General features: G+C 40.1%; 1 protein-coding gene across 1 annotated transcript; it reads left to right on the forward strand.

Moving 5' to 3' along the window:
- The first annotated feature begins 14,111 nt into the window (after positions 1-14,111).
- Positions 14,112-18,004, forward strand: LOC117214329. Its single transcript, XM_033460341.1, has 4 exons — positions 14,112-14,274; positions 14,657-15,018; positions 15,103-15,721; positions 15,902-18,004. The coding sequence occupies exons 1-4, from the start codon at positions 14,197-14,199 to the stop codon at positions 18,002-18,004; spliced, it is 3,162 nt and encodes a 1,053-aa protein (XP_033316232.1). The 5' UTR covers positions 14,112-14,196.
- Positions 18,005-19,454: the final 1,450 nt, after the last annotated feature.

The raw sequence follows: 19,454 nt of genomic DNA on the forward strand, positions 1-19,454 counted from the left end.
CCCCTCGTTTCCGCGCATACTTAACAAAACTAATTCTTTTCGAAACGATGTCCATAGAGTCGTTGCGTCGCAGCTAGAAAATTTATGTTTTTATTGCTCCCTTAATGGAGAAGACGCTACCGAATGAGGGAGTTTATCGAAGAAACTGATTACTGAAAAATATATTGATATTTTTGGCTTCGACTTAGAACATTTAGTTTTAAATGAAGTTTTTCTAACTCCTGGGGGTAGGGGGGGGGTTTACTGTTTAGTATTATTTACCGGTTACCGACATAAACAATTCCAGGAAGGTGTGCTGTGAAGCTTTATTTCTGATATATTTATGACTACAGGCCAATTAAGAAGATTAGGAACAGGCAATGGAAGCGAACGTGTAAATGGAAGGTATTATCTGAAGACAGAGGTGAAAGTTTCTTCTTTTGCAAAATATATGTGAAAAAGAGTTTGTTGTACTAATCAATAACAATAAATCACACTGGGAATATTACTTCCTCTGTATTTTTAAGTAGTAAAAAAATTGTTTAAATGAATTCTTATCGATCAGCTGTCTTTTGAAATACATTTCAAATAAATTTATTTTGAAATTATAAAAATATTTAAAATAATGGGAAGTTGTTAAAAAGAAAATGAAAATAGAATTAGGAGTTCATTTAGTTAAGCGACTCCTTGTACTTTTTCTTTCAAACTTCCTATCGAAATAACGAGGGTTAGCACGCGCGAGGACTTCGGTTACAAACGTTTCTTTCACGAACACGTATACGGGCTAAAACCGCGTAGATCGAGTCGAGTAGAAGAAATGGTCTTCTGTCGACCGATAATAAAGCATTCGCGAGGACTGGACGAACATTAGCCACAGGATACCTGGGCTTTACCACACCTCTCTCCGCACACCCTTTCAGCGACAGAAAACCTTCAGGTTCTTGAATTATCTTCATTTGTATTTTTTTGACTATACTTAGAAACTTGTTCATACTACTCAAAAACAGATAATCCTTTGTGTAGCTCTGTCATTGGATATAAGTGAAAGCGTTACACCAGGAAAAAATAATTTCCCGAATGTTTTTTATTGAATGACAAAAACGCTAAGCATCGAGGTAAAGGATGCGCAACCAATGGTGGGCTACCGTGATGTAGTTAGGACTACCCCTTTTTGTCTTGAAGGAAAAAGAGGAGTTAGATGCTGAGGAAAGTTCAACTGCTTTGGGTTAAAGATATATTCAAAATGGAGAAAACGATAAAGTAAAATACATTCGCCGATAATATAATAAAATCCACATGGTACCACATAGTTGCACCTGCTTCTAAACGTAGAAGATTCCGATGCAGCATGGTTTTTTGTCGATCGCAAAAACTCGATAGAAAAAAAAAACGACTCCACACGCTTACCACGCTTTTCCCCTGTGATATACCGCGTCTAATAGAAGCAAAAAAGCTCCCCTTCTCTCAACAGGTTGATATCTATTGTGCAAGCGGGTTGTAATGCGAGATCAACGCTGTACGTAAAAAAAAATTAAAACTTCCCTGCCTGTAACAGGTGATCTTTTGACGGAAGGGGCGTTTTATAGCCGGCATCGTTGAAATCTCCGTTACCCTTCCACATCACCCTCCATCGAAACACTCGATCACAAACTACACACGCTTATAAGTATTATATCTCTATTAAAAAGTAACCTACTCGGTTCGATTCTACGTAGTTCATTATTTTATAATATTATTTACGTCGAGTGCAGCTGTGAACGATGGATCAATGTTTCGGCAGCAGCTCCAACAGTAAGATTTTCTGGAAAAACGCGTGGCTCGTTAAGGATCGTCCATATGTCGGTATCCACGACCAGTCAACAATCGTACGATGACGTTGCAGATCGATCGATCGTCCCAAACGATGCGGATTTCATTTACACCGGGGGATTCCTCTTTTTTATGCGTATTTTTCTCTCGCTCCACGCTACTTTTCACGACCGTCCGGATACAGTGCATCAAAACGCGTTCTTAATGGCCACGATTTGGGTCCTTTGTAAAAACTTTCCGTTTAAACGTCGTTCCATCAACGTGTTGCTCCTTCGTCTTCGTGATTTGCAAAAACTCGCAAGTTACAGGAGGAAATGGGGAAAAAATAGAGAAGAAGTTTTCCAATGGATCCTGAGGCCCGTGTCATTCGATTTTTATCATTTTTACGAACAATCCGTTTGAACTCGTTCGAAGCGCATTTCCTACTTTAATGAATTAATTCTTTTTTTAAATGCAATAACGACGGCACAGAAGAGCGTCTGGCGATTAGTTAACAGCGTTAGAGAAACCGCTAATCCCCGCTGACATCCAGGGAGCTTAGACTAGCGATTAAGCGCAATGAGTGGTTAAGGAAGGTGATTCCTGCGCGGTTTCTCAAGCCGACGCTTGTCTTCGGGAATCCAGAGGAAATTTACTGGCACCTACGCGTGCGCGCGCGTTGAGTTCCGTGTTCCTTTCAAGATCGTCGGATATATACGTAAAATGGCTCTATAAATAGGATAAGAGAGACGCAGCTGAGGCGGAAAGCGGAAATCACGGGGAAAGCACGCGCTTGGGGTCGTATCGTATGTCGAGGCAGCGTAACAAAAAGACGAGAGAAAAAAAAGGGAGGAAAACTAGTAAGGGAGGAGGACGAGCAAGAACCGCGTCGGCACCAATGGGTATTCGATGTTCGTTTTTGCGGATTTTCCGAGAAATCGCTCGGACAGACATTTCGGTTACTTTCGATGGCCTTCAAAAATGTCAAATGTAGATGGGGAAAAAATGAATTTTTTATTCCTGAAATTATTCGTTTTTACCTTGGGGTAAAGGATGGAGTTTCAGGATTTTGGAAGAACGCGCATGCGATCAAACACGCGGTTCCAGGTACATACTCGGGTAATACGCGAGTATGAAGAGGATAAAGAATGAAAAAGAGAATAGGGGGTGAAAGGGGAAGGGAAAAAATGCAGCAGGGTAAGGACGTTTGAAAAGTGGCCAGAATTAACGCGTGCGCCTTGGCCAGCCTGCGATCTCTCTTTTCTCTCGCCTGTCCACCCTTCATACTTGCGGTGCCAGGAGGGTGCAGTGGCCCCACGCTCCGCCCTTTGAGGGCTGACTTGCCCCTCGCCAGTCGATACAAAAAAAACCCTATAAATGAAAATGATCAGAGCTGCACGTGAACGCCACCGTTTCCTCGTTTCGTAAAAACGGAATCCGATTACGCGCTTCCATCATAAATGATGCTCGACCGTTATCCGGTAGCGTAAAGCCGTTGTAAAGCGCTACGGATTACGTTGTTGTTTACTGTACGCCTATTCACCACGATGGTAAAAGGCAAATCACTACATTTTACGATCTAGAGAAAGCAAGTACTAAACAACAACAGTACGTGATTCACATCGTAGCTCGCTGGTGCAAGTACTGAACAGTCTAACCTTTTGTTTGTTTCAGTGGACGGTCGCAATTTTTGCGATCAGTAAATACGTTGAAACGTTTTGTTATTAGGGCCGGCCAGTCATTAAGGCCGCACGCACACTCGGGGTGTCCGATTTTCTGTAATATGGGGTGAAAATACGATTCCAGACTTTCTCACCCGGCAATCGTCGCGAATTTGGCAGAACGGACGGCTGCAGCAGCCGTTTTCGAAAATCTTTTCGCTAGCTAGGGCTGGAATCTGGCTGGACAATGGTCACGTATGCTTCCATCTATAAATCTTGCATTGTCCGGTGCTGATGTTTAGTCGCCCGCATATTAACCCAGGGGTGAAAAGGCCGCGCACCCGACATTGTTCAATAGTTGACCCCTCTCATGGTTCCGTGACCCCCGGCTTTCTTATTTATCAGGTTACGAGTCGCTCGTAACCGATCTACAATTCCGTCCTGTCGAATCTGGATCTGTCATTGGTTTCGTTCTCTCCCTTCTTTTTTCTCGCGCGTCCGCGCGGTGACCACGCGCCCTTCGCGAAAACCAGAAAGTCGCCGTTTCGCTTCGCCTCATCGTCGTATCTCCGATTTCCGAAAGGCATCGTACGATCGAAGCCATCGAGCATTAGCCATTATTAGCATTTTCAGATTTTTCAAGATCGCAAATACTTACGAAGGTTCTTATCAATTTCGATGGCAGATCAGTCCTCTAAGGTAATAAAAATCCGATGGATGGTCATTACGAAGATATGGTAGGCTCTCAAAGGGAATCGGAGAAAGAGACGAAGATGAAAAGACCGAGATCGGGATCTGTAAAGCGATCGTCGATCTCGTGAACGAGGCACGGGCCAGATGCCACAAAGAACATCTCGTATTATTAGTAATCCGAGAGGAACATCTTCAAAGGTGACTTCTAAAAAAAAAAGCCTGTATGCAAGCTAATATTCTCGTTCGATGACACCTTGTGCTCTCAAAAGAAGAGGAGACTGGAAAAAAAAAATTTTTTTCATCGCATGCACAGATCGATCCCCTTGTTACATTCCATGGGTGAGTCGAATTTTTTGTAAACCTGTTCCTTCCGTCTAATAATCTGTTTCGACTTTTTTTTCCACTACCCGTGCTCTCGATTCACGTTGGCTGCACGGGACCGTTTTATTCCGAAGCTGACAGCGGACTAACGATCCCCCGAATGTGTGTTTATTATACGCGATGTGAGTCGCGCCACGCGCTCGGAAAAACCAGTCGAAACGAGGAGGGGAGAGAAAAAAAGAAAGCAAAGAACAGGGTGAAAAAGAGAAAAAGAGAAAATGCGGAGGGATGTCCGTTCTTCCGATTTACGGGGAACATAAAAAGCTGGGGAGAAAGGAAAAGACGAGGGCTGGGAAAGGCAAGGGGAACATAGAAGGACGAACATGCGGACTTGTGGGTAGAACTGGCACGGAGTGGATTGGGCCACTGAATATCGAGAGCCCTTCAATCCGCAGACAGCGTCCGCGCGGACCGCTTTACGCACGGGGGGGGGGGGGTGAGGCGCGGGGGGTGAGGCGGGGGGTGAGGTGGGGGGTGAGGCGCGGAGGGATACATCAGGGGAGAAAAAAAAATCTATTTCGAAAAGCGACTACCATCGGTCGTCGCTGACCGCCAAGTCGTCACTTAGGGGTCTTTTATATACGCCACCATTTTTTCCTTTTTTTTCTTTTTTCCCTAACAAAACGTTTCGATGTCCGGTAAAGTGAGATTAATCTTCCAAGCTGGAAATCTTAAAGCTTTCTATTACTGGGTTCGATCGCGTACGAGAAAGCATTTGTTGCTTTTTTGTATTGAAGATTTTTTTACATATAGGACACACGTAAAAATCATATACATATGCATATACAAGTGTGTATCTCGTACAAGGAAAAGTACATTAAGTACAACGAAGTACATTAAGGCAATAACGCTCATGTAAGAGAACAATGCAAAGAAGCGGAAGATAGTGTCATCCGATAGAAGAATCTCGAGGCGAAAAAATGTTTGATATCACAACGCGAGATAGGCAAAGGGGACAAAAATGCTGTCAGCAGATGAACCGTAAGTGTGGGTCAAGCTAGCACGAGCGTGGGTCAGCTGTCAGTCGTTTGTCCTTACAGAAGGGCGCCATTTGTGCGTTGCAGGCTGTGCTGTAGCCGCGAGCGGCCGGTCACCGATGCCTCCACGACATTCTCGGCCACCGTTCTGCTTTTTTTCTATTCATCTCACCGAGTTTTGGACCCCTGGACCGTTGCCCGGAACAAGGATTCGGGGCACGAGACTTCGCCTCATTCACCGTTCCGCTCGTTTTCTTAGAAATTTGAATGTTTCGTTAAAAATGTGGGCGAACGGTTTCTTTTTTAACCGAGGAGAAATCTCATCCATTAATCTTTTTCCAAGCAAAACCGTTCCGCGTTTAAAGAGTTGCTTGCATTAACAAATTTGAATTTACACTGATTTCGAATCGTCGCGTGCGATAGGAATTCGACGTCGAACATCGGACGACGCAAGTTTATTTAGAGCGCACGTCATCGAGCCAATTTTTCATCGAATTTTTCTCAAAAAAACAATGACTCCGTCTTATTTTTCCTCGTAAGTTAGCGAAGCAAATAGGCATTGCCCAAACGAGATAACGACCGACTATTGTCTCTTGGGTTTTCAAGATTATTGCCTCGTGGTTGAGGTTCATGTCGAAGAGGAAGATTATAGCGTGGAAAGGTACAAGGGCTGTGTTATGGCAGAAAAAATGACTTTAGTCCTCAAAAATATCGGATGTACTAAATTATTGTCCATGTTCGTTAACAGATATTTTTCTCGTTGACAGTTTAAACACAATGAAACAAATCGTAAATAAATGCATCTATCGAGACGAGAGGAAAATATCTTATTTTTTATCATCTAGCTGCAAACAACGAATGGATAAACTTGTTGTTTGTGGAAAAGGGTCGAGATCGATACGAAACGATCAGTTGACAACGACAACCAAGAATCCAGGGGTCAGTGATTAAAAAGTAAATCACATTAGTCGAGACGATGAGTCAAAGGTGGTTTAAAAAGGAGGAAAATCCGAGTTAAATCGCGATAACGTACTCGTTATGCATTTTCGAGCTCATTTACCGATGAGTGCTCGTTAAGCTTGTTCACATTGACATTCTCCGAGTTCCTCGATTATCGCCTCTGTTGGAAAATTACCGCATGTCTCCGCAAATTTTCAGTCGTTTGATTGTTCATCGGAAAAGAAACGGCGAAAGGATGAAAACACGATGCGCATAACGCGTGATACAACGACGTCATTTTTATTTGGATACACAAAATGAGAAAATAGTTTTCTAACAGAACAGGGAGGAGATCGCAACGTATTTGTCGTACGGCTGCTGCGAAGCGGAACGGGAAAATATTTTTCTGGCAAAATTTCGAGAAGCTCGAAAGGGGTGCAAAAGGGGTTACGGAGCAGCTGTTTAAACGAACTTCGACACACCCACGCTCAGGTAAGGTAATGCGCCTTTACCGATGTTTCCGCTTATCCAACTTTTTTGCATGAATTTCGTTAACACATATTCACAGTCAGAAATTATATATTTTTGTACAAGTATTAATTTCATAATTTTTCTCATGCCAACAAGAATGTTTAGTTGTCTTCTTCGAAATTTATTAGTGCTTATGTTTAATTACTTTATTGTTATATAATGCTCTGTGGTCTCTAACACCATTTATGATGGTTACAGTATATAGATATTTATGACCGCTTCACAAGTTAATATAAGAAGTATGACGGTAGGTAGGATTTAAAAAAGATTAAGGACTATACGAAAATGTAAGATAAAAATATTATCCTAAGCTCTAATGCCAAAATAGTCTTACAGATTTTTGTACAAAAAAAAAGGTCCAATAAATTCTATTTACAATTATATAATAATTGATTGATCATCGAGTGCATAAAGTTCCTAACTGAGGTGAATCCTTGCGTGAAAATTTTATATTGGTTGCTTTAAAATCCGAATATTGGACAGACCTGTAAAACGAGATAGATATACGGTAGGTGCGTGAAAGAGAGAGAGAGAGAGAGAGAGAGAGAGCAGGAAGAAAACAAGAAGGTCATTGAACAGGAGGAAATCCTTTTCCCTAGTCTGAGACAATAATCCGACCTACTCTTTTTAATTGCTGGCAGAAAATTTCCCTTTCTGTTTCTCGCGTGAGAATGCAATAATATCGATGTCTGATGTTTGATACTTTTTGATTATATTTTTAGATAATTTTAAAAAATAACAATCTCAGGAAGATTATCAGAGAGGCACAGGTTTACAAAACTAGGTAGGGCACCAGGCAAAGTCGACAGAAGGAGAACTGAAATAAAATAAATAAATCAAAAACAGCAGAAGATATTCTTTAAAGCTTAACTCGGTTAACAAAGAACTAGCATATTTTCGACATAAGGACAGGAAGAACAATGGAAATTAGTTTTTCGGTTGTAAATCTTGAACAACTGGTAAGTCCGTAAATCAAAAGGCGAAATATGCAAATCCTTTTCATTTCTCATAAACGAGTTTTCCTAAGGCGCTTTCAAGCACCTCTTTCCTTATTATTTAAAAGTTAACGAGTTTTTTTCGTTGAATACTTGTCCACTACAACCTCTTGTTAATGTCTTTCGAGTCTTTTAAGTACTGTTGAGTATTTAATATCGTCTTCGTATCGCACATTTAAAAAGACCTATTATTAGGCTCTTTTCGATTATAACTTAATCCCTAAATGTTAAAATTTATTTTCTACAAGACGCATGTGCAAGTATCGTAAATTTTATTAAGCGCGAAGAAACGGCCCAATAGTCACGTTAGAAAAATGCCTTTGATAATTTTCAACGGTACATTTATACACAACATATTTCGCATAAAATACGTTGCGTATTTTATAAAAATGAATATATTTTCCTGGTAATTTCACGTATCGACATGCAAATGAATTTCTCATAAACGAGTTTTCCTAAGGCGCTTCCAAGCACCTCTTTCTTTATTATTTAAAAGTTAACAAGTTTTCTTCGTTGAATACTTGCCCACTACAACCTCTTGTTAATGTCTTTCGAGTCTTTTAAGTACTGTTGAGTATTTAATATCGTCTTCGTATCGCACATTTAAAAAGACCTATTATTAGGCTCTTTTCGATTATAACTTAATCCCTAAATGTTAAAATTTATTTTCTACAAGACGCATGTGCAAGTATGGTAAATTTTATTAAGCGCAAAGAAACGGCCCAATAGTCACGTTAGAAAAATGCCTTTGATAATTTTAAACGGTACATTTATACACAACATGTTTCGCATAAAATACGTTGCGTATTTTATAAAAATGAATATATTTTCCTGGTAATTTCACGTATCGACATGCAAATGAATTTCTCATAAACGAGTTTTCCTAAGGCGCTTCCAAGCACCTCTTTCCTTATTATTTAAAAGTTAACGAGTTTTTTTCGTTGAATACTTGCCCACTACAACCTCTTGTTAATGTCTTTCGAGTCTTTTAAGTACTGTTGAGTATTTAATATCGTCTTCGTATCGCACATTTAAAAAGATCTATTATTAGGCTCTTTTCGATTATAACTTAATCCCTAAATGTTAAAATTTATTTTCTACAAGACGCATGTGCAAGTATCGTAAATTTTATTAAGCGCGAAGAAACGGCCCAATAGTCACGTTAGAAAAATGCCTTTGATAATTTTCAATGGTACATTTATACACAACATATTTCGCATAAAATACGTTGCGTATTTTAGAAAAATGAATATATTTTCCTGGTAATTTTACGTATCGACATGCAAATGAAAAACTTGACTGAATGAAGGGATTAAAGGACGGTTGTTAAAGAAGCAAAATTTACGGATCTTCCCCAACTAAGGTCCTTTTATAGGTTTTAGGTACGAGGGACAGTTACTCAAAAATCTCGACATTGGTCCCTCATTAGTAACGCAGAACGTAGTGACCTAATAGCATAATAATTTATTACCACGGCGGTTATTGGCATTTGCATATAAATGTCGTCGTACTCTTTCTTTTTGTTATATTTATGACAGAAATTGCTAGACGAAAATGCGGGTTAACAAAGAGAAACAAGGCCAAAGTATGAATACACGAAGGGTTAGAAAGATGTAAAAATATTTCATTCTTTTATAAGAGGCGAAAACACTTTCTCGTCTTATTTCTAGACCTTTGCAAACGGCAATGTATTGAAAAGCTTTTGCAAAAGTTCAAAATTGAATTACAAGGGGACGAAAGTTGGAGGACTCGGAACCTCGTTCGCAAAATTCCTTCAATTTTTCTTGTCGATCTATTGTTACGCTATTAGGGCTAAAGGGTTAAAAGTTATTAACTAAACATAAAAATCTTCGAGCATCGATGGGCAAGAATGTACAATAAAAAATTGGCCTTTTCCTAGATTGGAAAAACAAGGTCGATGAAGGGTTACCGTACAACGACTGTACGACAAACAAGAAACGTGGGAACTGTTAGAAATGCATGCGACCCTCTTTTTTCTTTTGACAGCGATTTTAACTGTAAAAGTACAGTCGTAAACGTACGGTAGAAATAGTTCCGCTTGCTGGAAGAGCAGATTACGGGAAAGGGTTAAAGGAATTTTTTCCTTTTTCTCTCTCGCTCAACTTCGAAAGGGTTAACAGACGATTTACGGTAACGAAGCTGTTGTACCTGTCGGTTAAAACCCTTGAAAATCCTCAAGATTACGTTTTCGACGTCATTTTCTACAAGATATGGAAAACACCGAATTCTACAGTCTCATTCAAATTTATTAGGATTTTCATGTCACCAGCTTTCTTCGCACCTCTCCGCACCTTTTTCTCGGGTTTGACAAAATTTGATAAAATAGCGGAGAGGAACTTTGGAAATTTTATTCGCCATTATCAGTGTTTTCTGAACCGGGAACAACGAGTTTGGCTAATGGTTTAGCTTGATGCTTTCCCGAAACGCGGGAAAAGGGTGCGATCTGTCTAACACGAGAGAAAGCAGACTGCCTCCAACGGAAAAAGAATAGGGCGCGCACGCGTATCCACGCATTTTTTGTCCCTTTTCTCCGTTTGGAAATCGCCGAACGCTAATTAAAAGACGCTCTTTACTTTTACATCTTCTGTTTTTTTTTTTCTTTTCTTTAGCTAACGGAGCGTAAAATCGCGAAATTCGATTAAACTCAGTAAACTGACAAGAGTACGGTAAGAAGGTTAAAAAAGCGTTATAAAACAAAATTATATATTTAAAAAATTTTTAGACGAGTATTACGAACGATAGGAAACAGTTACAGAGTAAGGAATTATAGATATCTACGATGGGAGGAAATGTTCAAGCTGGTAGAAAAAGAAGAGGCAGGATGCTTGGAAAACATTGTGGACAAGCAAAATCTGTGTCTGGAGGGAACGAAGAAATGTTACGTAGGTACGGAGTGGTGGTTGATAAGATGTGCTAATAGTTTTCAATATGCAGGAGGCATGACAGGGTTAAGGGGTGGGAACTGAAAAAACGAACCAGGCGATCGGAGGCCTCCGATTGGGCAGACGGTCTGGAAAGGGAGAGGGTAGCTGCCCTCTATACACGAGTCACAAATATACCTAGCACTTCATTTTGGGACTTAGGTCATATTCGCCAGTCGCTCGGCAGTTCCTTGCCAGTCATAGGACAGATCGCTCTTAACGAGGTTTAGTTGTGTATTTGCCTACTTATTTAGCGCTTGACATATCTGTCGGTTTACTTATGTAATCGATTACCGGCAGAGTTAGCTTTTTTAATTTTCTTAGTTTTTCTTCTTAGATTATAATGTTTATATACGGGCAAGTTTATGTGATTAAGTTTGTGTAATTAAGTTAGTGTATTAAATTCGTGTAATTAAGTTAGTGTATTAAATTCGTGTAATTAAGTTCGCGTATTAAGTAAGTGTATTAAATTAGTGGTAATAGTGTGTAATTAAAATCTACAATCGTTCGTGACAATGAAAAAAGCGAAGAATTCAAATTCCGAGGTAAGTAATCTTTTAACTTTTCTAATCTGACGTTATGTGACAATTTGCGAATAAAGGTAGTCGCGGTACAAAGAAGATTTTAAACCATGCGATCCATAATTGATCCAATAATTGAAAAAGCAAGAAAAATCGAAATTCGAACAGCAGAATCGTTTTCGGAGGGACGATCGCCGATCGTTTCCTCCCTTTTCGCGCGTTTGTTCGATCGTTTTCCATTCGATCATGCACTTTTTTACGCTGCTCCTTTGTTTTATACGGATAAATTAAAATGTTCAATTGCCGGTGTATACGCGTGTCGTGTCCAATTTACAGATTCGCCAGCAACGATACGCTGGTTTCGAGTTTCTTTCTAAGCCGAATCCGAGAATCATTGACTTTTCTATCGAGGTATACGCGCGCATCGAAATTAGCCGTTGTTTAGTTCGCACGTTTCGAAAAGTATCGATATAATATAGCAATGACATCGTGTACGGAATCGAAACAAACACAGAGAAAATTCAACATGTCGGGAGCAACAAGGATATCGGAAAAACAAACGTTATATGTTTTCTCGTGAATATGGTCGCAAATCTCTCCGTCTTCTTGTTTCTTACTTCTTTCTCCTTTGTTCGCCTCATTTTTTCTTTTTAATTTTTATTAAAAAAAGACAGGGCAGCTGCGAAGTCAGCAACGATACTCGCCGATTGTTTTCCGAATCGCCATAACGTCGGTGTACGCTGTACGGTGACCGATGGAAATTCACGTTTGCCCTAGTGTCGCCTCATTAAATAGTCTTTCAAATTTACATTCATTGTCCTGATACATCCGTATTATTGTCTTCTAGTCTAGCATGGATACAGGCTTCAACTTTATACAAATAAACATTACATCGTGATTTAATAGATAGATAGTTTTATTTCAGCCTGGCGACCTTCAAACAAGGCGAGCTTTACAAATTTTACAAACTTCTCAATATTGCACGCATCTGAAAATTACAAATTCCTGATTTAATATAGATATTATAATTTCTTAATGATCGTTTTCGAATATCATCTGTTAACAGTTTTTATTCCTCTAATAATTACTACCGATTTCACAGAGATTTTAGTTGTAATTCTGCAAAAATGACTACGATTCGTTTTATTAGACTCTATTAAGTTTTTTGTTTAGCACGCATTAGTTTGATACTTATTCTAATTCTGATTGTCCATCTCGAACGAGTTCGTTTTCTCTCTGATCTATAAGTCATCTATATTCGCGAGTCTGTATCCGTTTCGTCCCTTTGTTGTAAGTTTTCTATTTACCTACTGTTGTGATTGTGCTAAGAATTTCGAAAGGTTCTCTTCCTTCGACCTTTACCGAAGTCTTTTTGTTCTTGTTCAAACGAGCACGATGGAGTTCGCTTTAATCGACTTATAAGCGTTCTTACTGGAACGCGAATGTTTGTGCGTCGTCGAAAGAATTCCGCAGCGGATGATCGACACGAAATTCTTCGAACTTACAGTTCGAGAAGATTTGAATTTTTGGCAATTGCGCGTCGGATAAATTCGTCACGGTTAAAATTAAGCTGTACATTTTTTATAGCTGCAATTTAGAAATCGTAAAAATTCGAAAACTTGACGCTTCATGCATTGCAAATCCAGGTTAAACCGTGACGACCTTATTAATACAAGGGTTGTTTTGTTATTAACCGATTTCTGGGTATACTTGGTCGTATAACAGTCAAGCAAAAGGGAAAGACTACTTTTTAATTTATGACCATAGTCGTACAGAGGCAGGCGAACAATGACATTTCCAGTTGAAGTGAAAAGTAGGATTTTTCAACCCTGTCACTTTTTGAACCTTTCAAGTATGCTCCATTTGAATAAATGAGGTAGACTTTAACCCCAGTGCCGTTCATCTTCCGTCTGGCACATCGCAGAAGGTAAAATATGTTTTCTCGCTTTTCTTTGTTCTTCAATTTCACTGGGATACTTACATTTTTAAAATATGCATCTTGTCGTAAATATATCAACGCAGTGGACAGCGATGAAACAATAAGTTTGCTAAATATTTCAAATTAATTAGATAGATAGATAGATCGAATAAATTGGTTCGTTAAGATGTGCCGATGTAGATTTCGAATAATTTCATAGGACGATGTTTCGTTTCTCGGAATCTTTGAACGATAGAGATACGTGTTTTGGATCGGAACGATTTTACCACTCGTTGTCTTGTTTCGAGTAAAATAGCTTGACTGATTCCATACATCAAAAGTAATTTGTTCTTGTAGCGCGTACAAGACAAAAGGACGACGGGAACAACAGGCAAACATTGTGAAATGATTTTACTTGGAATTAGCTTTAGAATAGGCGCAGGCTAGTTGCCGAGGCGGTCTGCTCCCTTCTTCGCGGATATTCATACGATCATTGTAAATATTAATCCTTTTCAACTGTATTCTATCGAAGGTCAATCCAAGCCGAATTGTTTTACCTGTTTCGTTGTTCCACCTTGCTTAAATCTTTTACTTGGATCGTCGAATTTTCATATGTGTTGTTGTCCTCACGGACACGAATGATACGAATTCTTAATTTTTGCCTATGTAACAATTTGAACGATTATCATATATTCGCTAATTATCGCATCAACTTCGAAGCAGCATGCTTCAAATTGAATACGATTAAATATTTGTTATTTATTCTGATAAGAAAAGGGACGATAAGAAATCGGACAGGGAAGATAGTGCAGGGAGCAGAGACGGAGGACAGAGTAGCAGTTTTGAAACAGATCAAAAACGAAAACGAACCATGGCTCAAGAGAAAGGTCCCCCACCTCAAGTTCAACCGTCAACCACGCCCGCCTGGGGTATCGCCGATAGAAGCGTGGTGAGTAATCGTTTCAACCCCTCTCTGATCAAATCCCTTTTTTTCCCTTTAACACATTCATCCCTCTCGTTTTCTCTACACTCGCGTCTTCCCCTTTTACACCCTCTCGTTTTTTTATCCCCCAGCCGCAACCCCCACTTGCTTTCTCTTCGGCGATCGACAAAATGTCGTTTCACTTAACTCGATGGACTCGGTTAACTCCTCATAGCTTTACTTTCAGAACTTGGCTTAATTTTGCTATCGCTTGACCGACCACTCGCCAACTTGTATCCACCACCTGTCTATCTATCCTCCTGTCTCACATTTTGTTGTTTTTCTTTGAGAGACAGCGTATCTGAATCGAAAACCTTAACTAATAAAGCGCACAATACGGTATTCATAGAAAGAAGAATCAAACGAAGACAAGAACAACGATTCAGGTGTATCACCCGATCATTCCACGAGCAATTCTGGTTCGCCGAGTACATCGACATCATTTTCGACAGTTATCTCTAGCATGTCACCGGAAAGTGGGAGTTCGCAGGATTCGCATAACGTAGGAAGGAATGCATACTGTCACAATCCACAGGGGACGGTTAATAACAATCATCCAACTCCGGGATCTTCGGGACGTACATCAAAGAGTGGAAGTAAGCCGAAACAAAAGGGTTCTAGAGTGACGAAACCAGCAAAAGCGAAACAAAAACGTACACCCAAGAAGAATATCCTGCAATGTCCTATTTGCGAGTTCATTACGTACGATAGGTAACTAATCTATCTTTTTTCTTATCATAGATATTAGTATGAAACCGAACAAAGACAAAATGAAAGGGGGATTTTCTTTTACAGGGCACAGTTCTCGACTCATTTAACGGCACATTCTACGTTAAGAAGAGACGCTTCAGAAGCGTTAAAATCTATGGTTAACCAGATGGGAGCGGAATCAGCATCTGGCGCAGCTCAAGGCGAATGTTCGAGACAGCAAGCAGACGAGGAGCCGGGACTCCGAGTTCCACGATTGAATTCGCAAGGCAAAGTGAAAACTTTTAAATGCAAACAGTGTGCTTTCATAGCCATAACTAAACTCGAGTTCTGGGAGCATAGTCGGTGTCATATTAAGGCTGAGAAGCTCTTGTCTTGCCCAAAGTGTCCTTTCATCACCGAATATAAACATCATCTGGAATATCACCTGCGGAATCATCTTGGCTCAAAACCTTTCAAATGCAGCAAGTGTCCATATTCATGTGTGAACAAATCCATGCTTAACAGCCATCTTAAATCTCACTCGAATGTCTACCAATATAGATGCGCCAATTGTTCATATGCTACCAAGTACTGTCACTCGTTGAAACTTCATTTGAGAAAGTATGACCACGATCCGGCGATGGTGTTGAACGCCGATGGTTCGCCGAATCCACTTCCTATTATAGATGTGTATGGAACACGTCGTGGTCCGAAACCAAAGGCGATCAAGTCTCCTGATGGCGCAGGCCCGAGCACCGCTGTTGACAGCAACGCTCAAGTTGCAGCATCTTCTCCTCAATCAGAGCTTCCACCGGAAGTGTCTCCGATTAACCATCAGTTGTCGATGTATACAATAAACGACTTGAACATTATAAATGCAGCGAACGCTGCAAATGCTTTGAACAGTGCAAACAACTTAAACATCGCAAATAACTTGAATGCAGCGAATATTATTAACGTTGCAAATACTTCGAACAGCGCTAGCCCTTTGAACATCGCAAATAACTTGAATGCAGCGAATATTGTTAACGCTGCGAATAATTCAAACAGCGCAAGTCCATTGAACATCGCAAGTAACCTTAATGGAGCGAATACTTTTAACATGGCAAGCACTATGAACAGCGCAGGACCAATGGACACCGCAAATATCTTCAGTGGAGTAAATGCTTTCAATAACGGAAGCTCATTGAACATCGCGAACAGTATCAATGCAGCGACTGTTTTGAACATTGCAAATACTTTGAACAACGGAAACCCCTTGAACACCATAAATAACTTCAATGCAGCGAATATTTTTAATCTTGTAAATACTTTGAATGGCGCAAACCCTTTGACCATTGCAAGTAACTTCAGTCCAGCGAATATTTTGAATGCCGCAAACACTTCGCATGGAGCAAGCGCTTCGCATGGAGCAAGCACTTCGCAGGGCGCAGGCACTTCGTATGATGCAAGCGCCTTGTATGGACCAAGCACTTCGCACGGAGCAAGCACTTCGCAGGGCGCAGGCACTTCGTATGATGCAAGCACTTCGTACGGACCAAGCACTTCGTATGGACCAAGCACTTCGTATGCCCCAAACACTTCGTATGGCCCAAGCACTTCGTATGCTCCGTGCACCTCCTATGGCCCAAGCACCTCGGCTGGACCAGGCACTTCAGCTGGACCAAGCACTTCGTATGCCCCGTGCACCTCCTATGGCCCAAGCACCTCGGCTGGACCAAGCACCTCGGCTGGACCAGGCACTTCGGCTGGACCAAGCACTTCGTATGGACCAAGCACTTCGTATGGACCAAGCACTTCGTATGGACCAAGCACTTCGGCTGGACCAAGCATTTCGTATGGCCCAAGCACTTCGGCTGGACCAAGCACTTCGTATGGCCCAAGCACTTCGGCTGGACCAAGCACTTCGTATGGTCCAAGCACTTCGGCTGGACCAAGCACTTCGTATGGTCCAAGCACTTCGGCTGGACCAAGCACTTCGTATGGACCAAGCACTTCGTATGGACCAAGCACTTCGTATGGACCAAGCACTTCGTATGGCGTGAATAACTTCAACGCTGCAAATATCTTCAACGGCGCGTTTAGCTTGAACGGAGCAAATAATTTAAGCAATGCGAATATCCTCAACTTCTCGAATATGTTGAACTGTGCGAGTATATTGAACGATACTAATATGTTGAACAATGCTATCATTTTAAACGCTGCCATCTTGAATAGTGTGAACATGTTGAACGGAGCTATTGCGAGCAGTGCCACCTCCGCAAGGGGACTCAACGAAGTCATACCGAATCAATCATTCGCGACTTTCCCATACAATCAGTTATTCGCTCGCTTTCCTTTACTGCCCTTCCTTGTTGCCCAAGGCAACAATATCGTAAAAGAATTCGACCAAATACAATCTAAGGTGATGATGGACTATTTGGTGATGTTAAACGGAGGAAGGATGTTGGACGATTCATTTGAAAATCTCGTGCTCAGATGGCCCGATGGGAGCAATGTTTCAAATGATGTGGCCGATAATTCGCCAAATAACGCGGCGCTTCGCGATATGATTTCCATTCAGCCTGATTTGATGAACATTGTAGAAGAAACAGAGCAGGAGGAGGCACCTTTAGACCTTAGTAAACCCAGTACTTCTAAAAATGTTGGCAAATCAAAAGAGACACGTACTAGCAGACGCAAGGGGAAAGCTGTAAAACTGAATCGTCGGGTAGTCCAGAAGTCCGATGAAGAAGAATCACGTGAGCAGCAAGAACAATCGCCCAGGCTTCCATCTCCCAATGACATTTGTTTCTTTGGGCAATCAGGTTACGACTGGAGCAAGTTTACACTGAGCCAGAAAGTCATTTGTCAACACTGTAACATCGTGTTTGGTAACCTAGTGATGTATACTATCCATATGGGGTATCACAGTGAAAACGATCCTTATACTTGCAACGTTTGCGGCGTTCCGTGTGGTTACAGGATACCCTTCTTCTTGCATGTCGCCAGATCAAAACATTGGTAGATCTTCTCGGCAGTAAATCCGCGATAAACTCTGATCGAATTTTATATAACTATAAAAGCCTACTTACTACCTAATAAAAGCCGAGCCTACTTTTTTTTCTAATGCTTCAAGCTACACGGAATAGCGGGCACGGTAACCTGAAGGAATAAACCTGAAAAAATAGTGTGCCGTGATCGATAAGAAATTCCGTCCTTCGTTCTATACGCTGAAGCAACTGAATACATAGCTAATTGTTACAGATATTAAAAAAGACTATAGATAAGGTATCTAATAGATAGAAGTATAAGGTCATCTATATTTGTATATATATATATATATATGTATATATATATCCATATATATCTAAATGTATATATATATATTTGTATTTTCATACAAATTTTCTAACAAAAATTCCATATTTTTGTAAACGATCGATGCTCAAGCCAGCTTTACTGGAACAAGTATATGATCTTCTAATAATTTAAGATCAAGAGCTAAGTATAGTAACTGAGAATGTGTGGAATATTTCTTCACGTATTTTTTTCACGCAAATTTTCTACATAGAAACGACAAGAGGGAAATTTAGTAAGTTTCATCTCTCATTAAGGGATCTTATTCCAGGAAGTGACTGTCGTTGTACATATACTATTGAAAGATTAAGAGGACCAAAGCAATCGATACTAGCTATGTAATACTACATTGATAAGATTTACTTGCTTAGTAATGAAGTTATTAAAATGTTAGATTTACCTGAAAGCATTAGCGCATTGTTTATCAGACTATCGCTAGCTTCGGGTTAAATTGTGCAATCCAACTAATTGTAATTGAAAACGATCGCCGTGTGTACAATAGTGCAACAGCAAAAACATTTTTGGTGGTTGACGTTTTATATTGTAAAACTTACGTGCTTCGTTTATCATTCAAAATAGTTGGAAGATTCAAATGGAATCAAATTTTCCATGAAAATATGCGATGTTTCAATGTTTTCGTTGAGCGTCTTCCGTCTTGACAAAGTTCTCCTTTCGTTTAATTTTTATTTTTTTTTACGTCTTTTTTTACTTTCAATTATATTTTACGTTTTGGCTCTTTTTGTATCAACGAAGATACGGAGCGTATAGTGGTTTAAGTTAAGATAGATTACAACTTTATTCTTTTACGAAGTTTACGTTCCTTTCTTTACGATTTTAACCAGGATTTATTTCTTTTCTTTTCCTTTCTTATACTTGATGACGTTACGTTCCTTAATCGAATGCTCTAACACACTTAGTCACAGATCTTATAGGATTTATCATTTCAAGTTTTCGATATCTTTTACTATCTTTTACCATGGCGAAATTTGAGAAAAGACATATCAGGGTTAATCGGTTAAAAAACACTTTGTCAAGGGACGAACGAGAACATCGTAAATAAACCACCAAGATTTGCATATGTCAGCCAATTTATACTACAACTGTGTATAAATATCTTA

This window comes from Bombus bifarius, unplaced genomic scaffold (assembly GCF_011952205.1).
Source record: "Bombus bifarius isolate JDL3187 unplaced genomic scaffold, Bbif_JDL3187 scf7180000009200, whole genome shotgun sequence".
In the NCBI taxonomy this organism is placed as follows: Eukaryota; Metazoa; Arthropoda; class Insecta; order Hymenoptera; family Apidae; genus Bombus; species Bombus bifarius.

Coding starts and splice junctions, on each gene's coding strand:
- LOC117214329 (XM_033460341.1), top strand. CDS start 14,197: ATGGCTCAAGAGAAAGGTCCCCCACCTCAAGTTCAACCGTCAACCACG. Junction 14,275..14,656: donor GTATCGCCGATAGAAGCGTG/GTGAGTAATCGT, acceptor CGGTATTCATAG/AAAGAAGAATCAAACGAAGA. Junction 15,722..15,901: donor GTGGTCCGAAACCAAAGGCG/ATCAAGTCTCCT, acceptor AATGCTTTGAAC/AGTGCAAACAACTTAAACAT.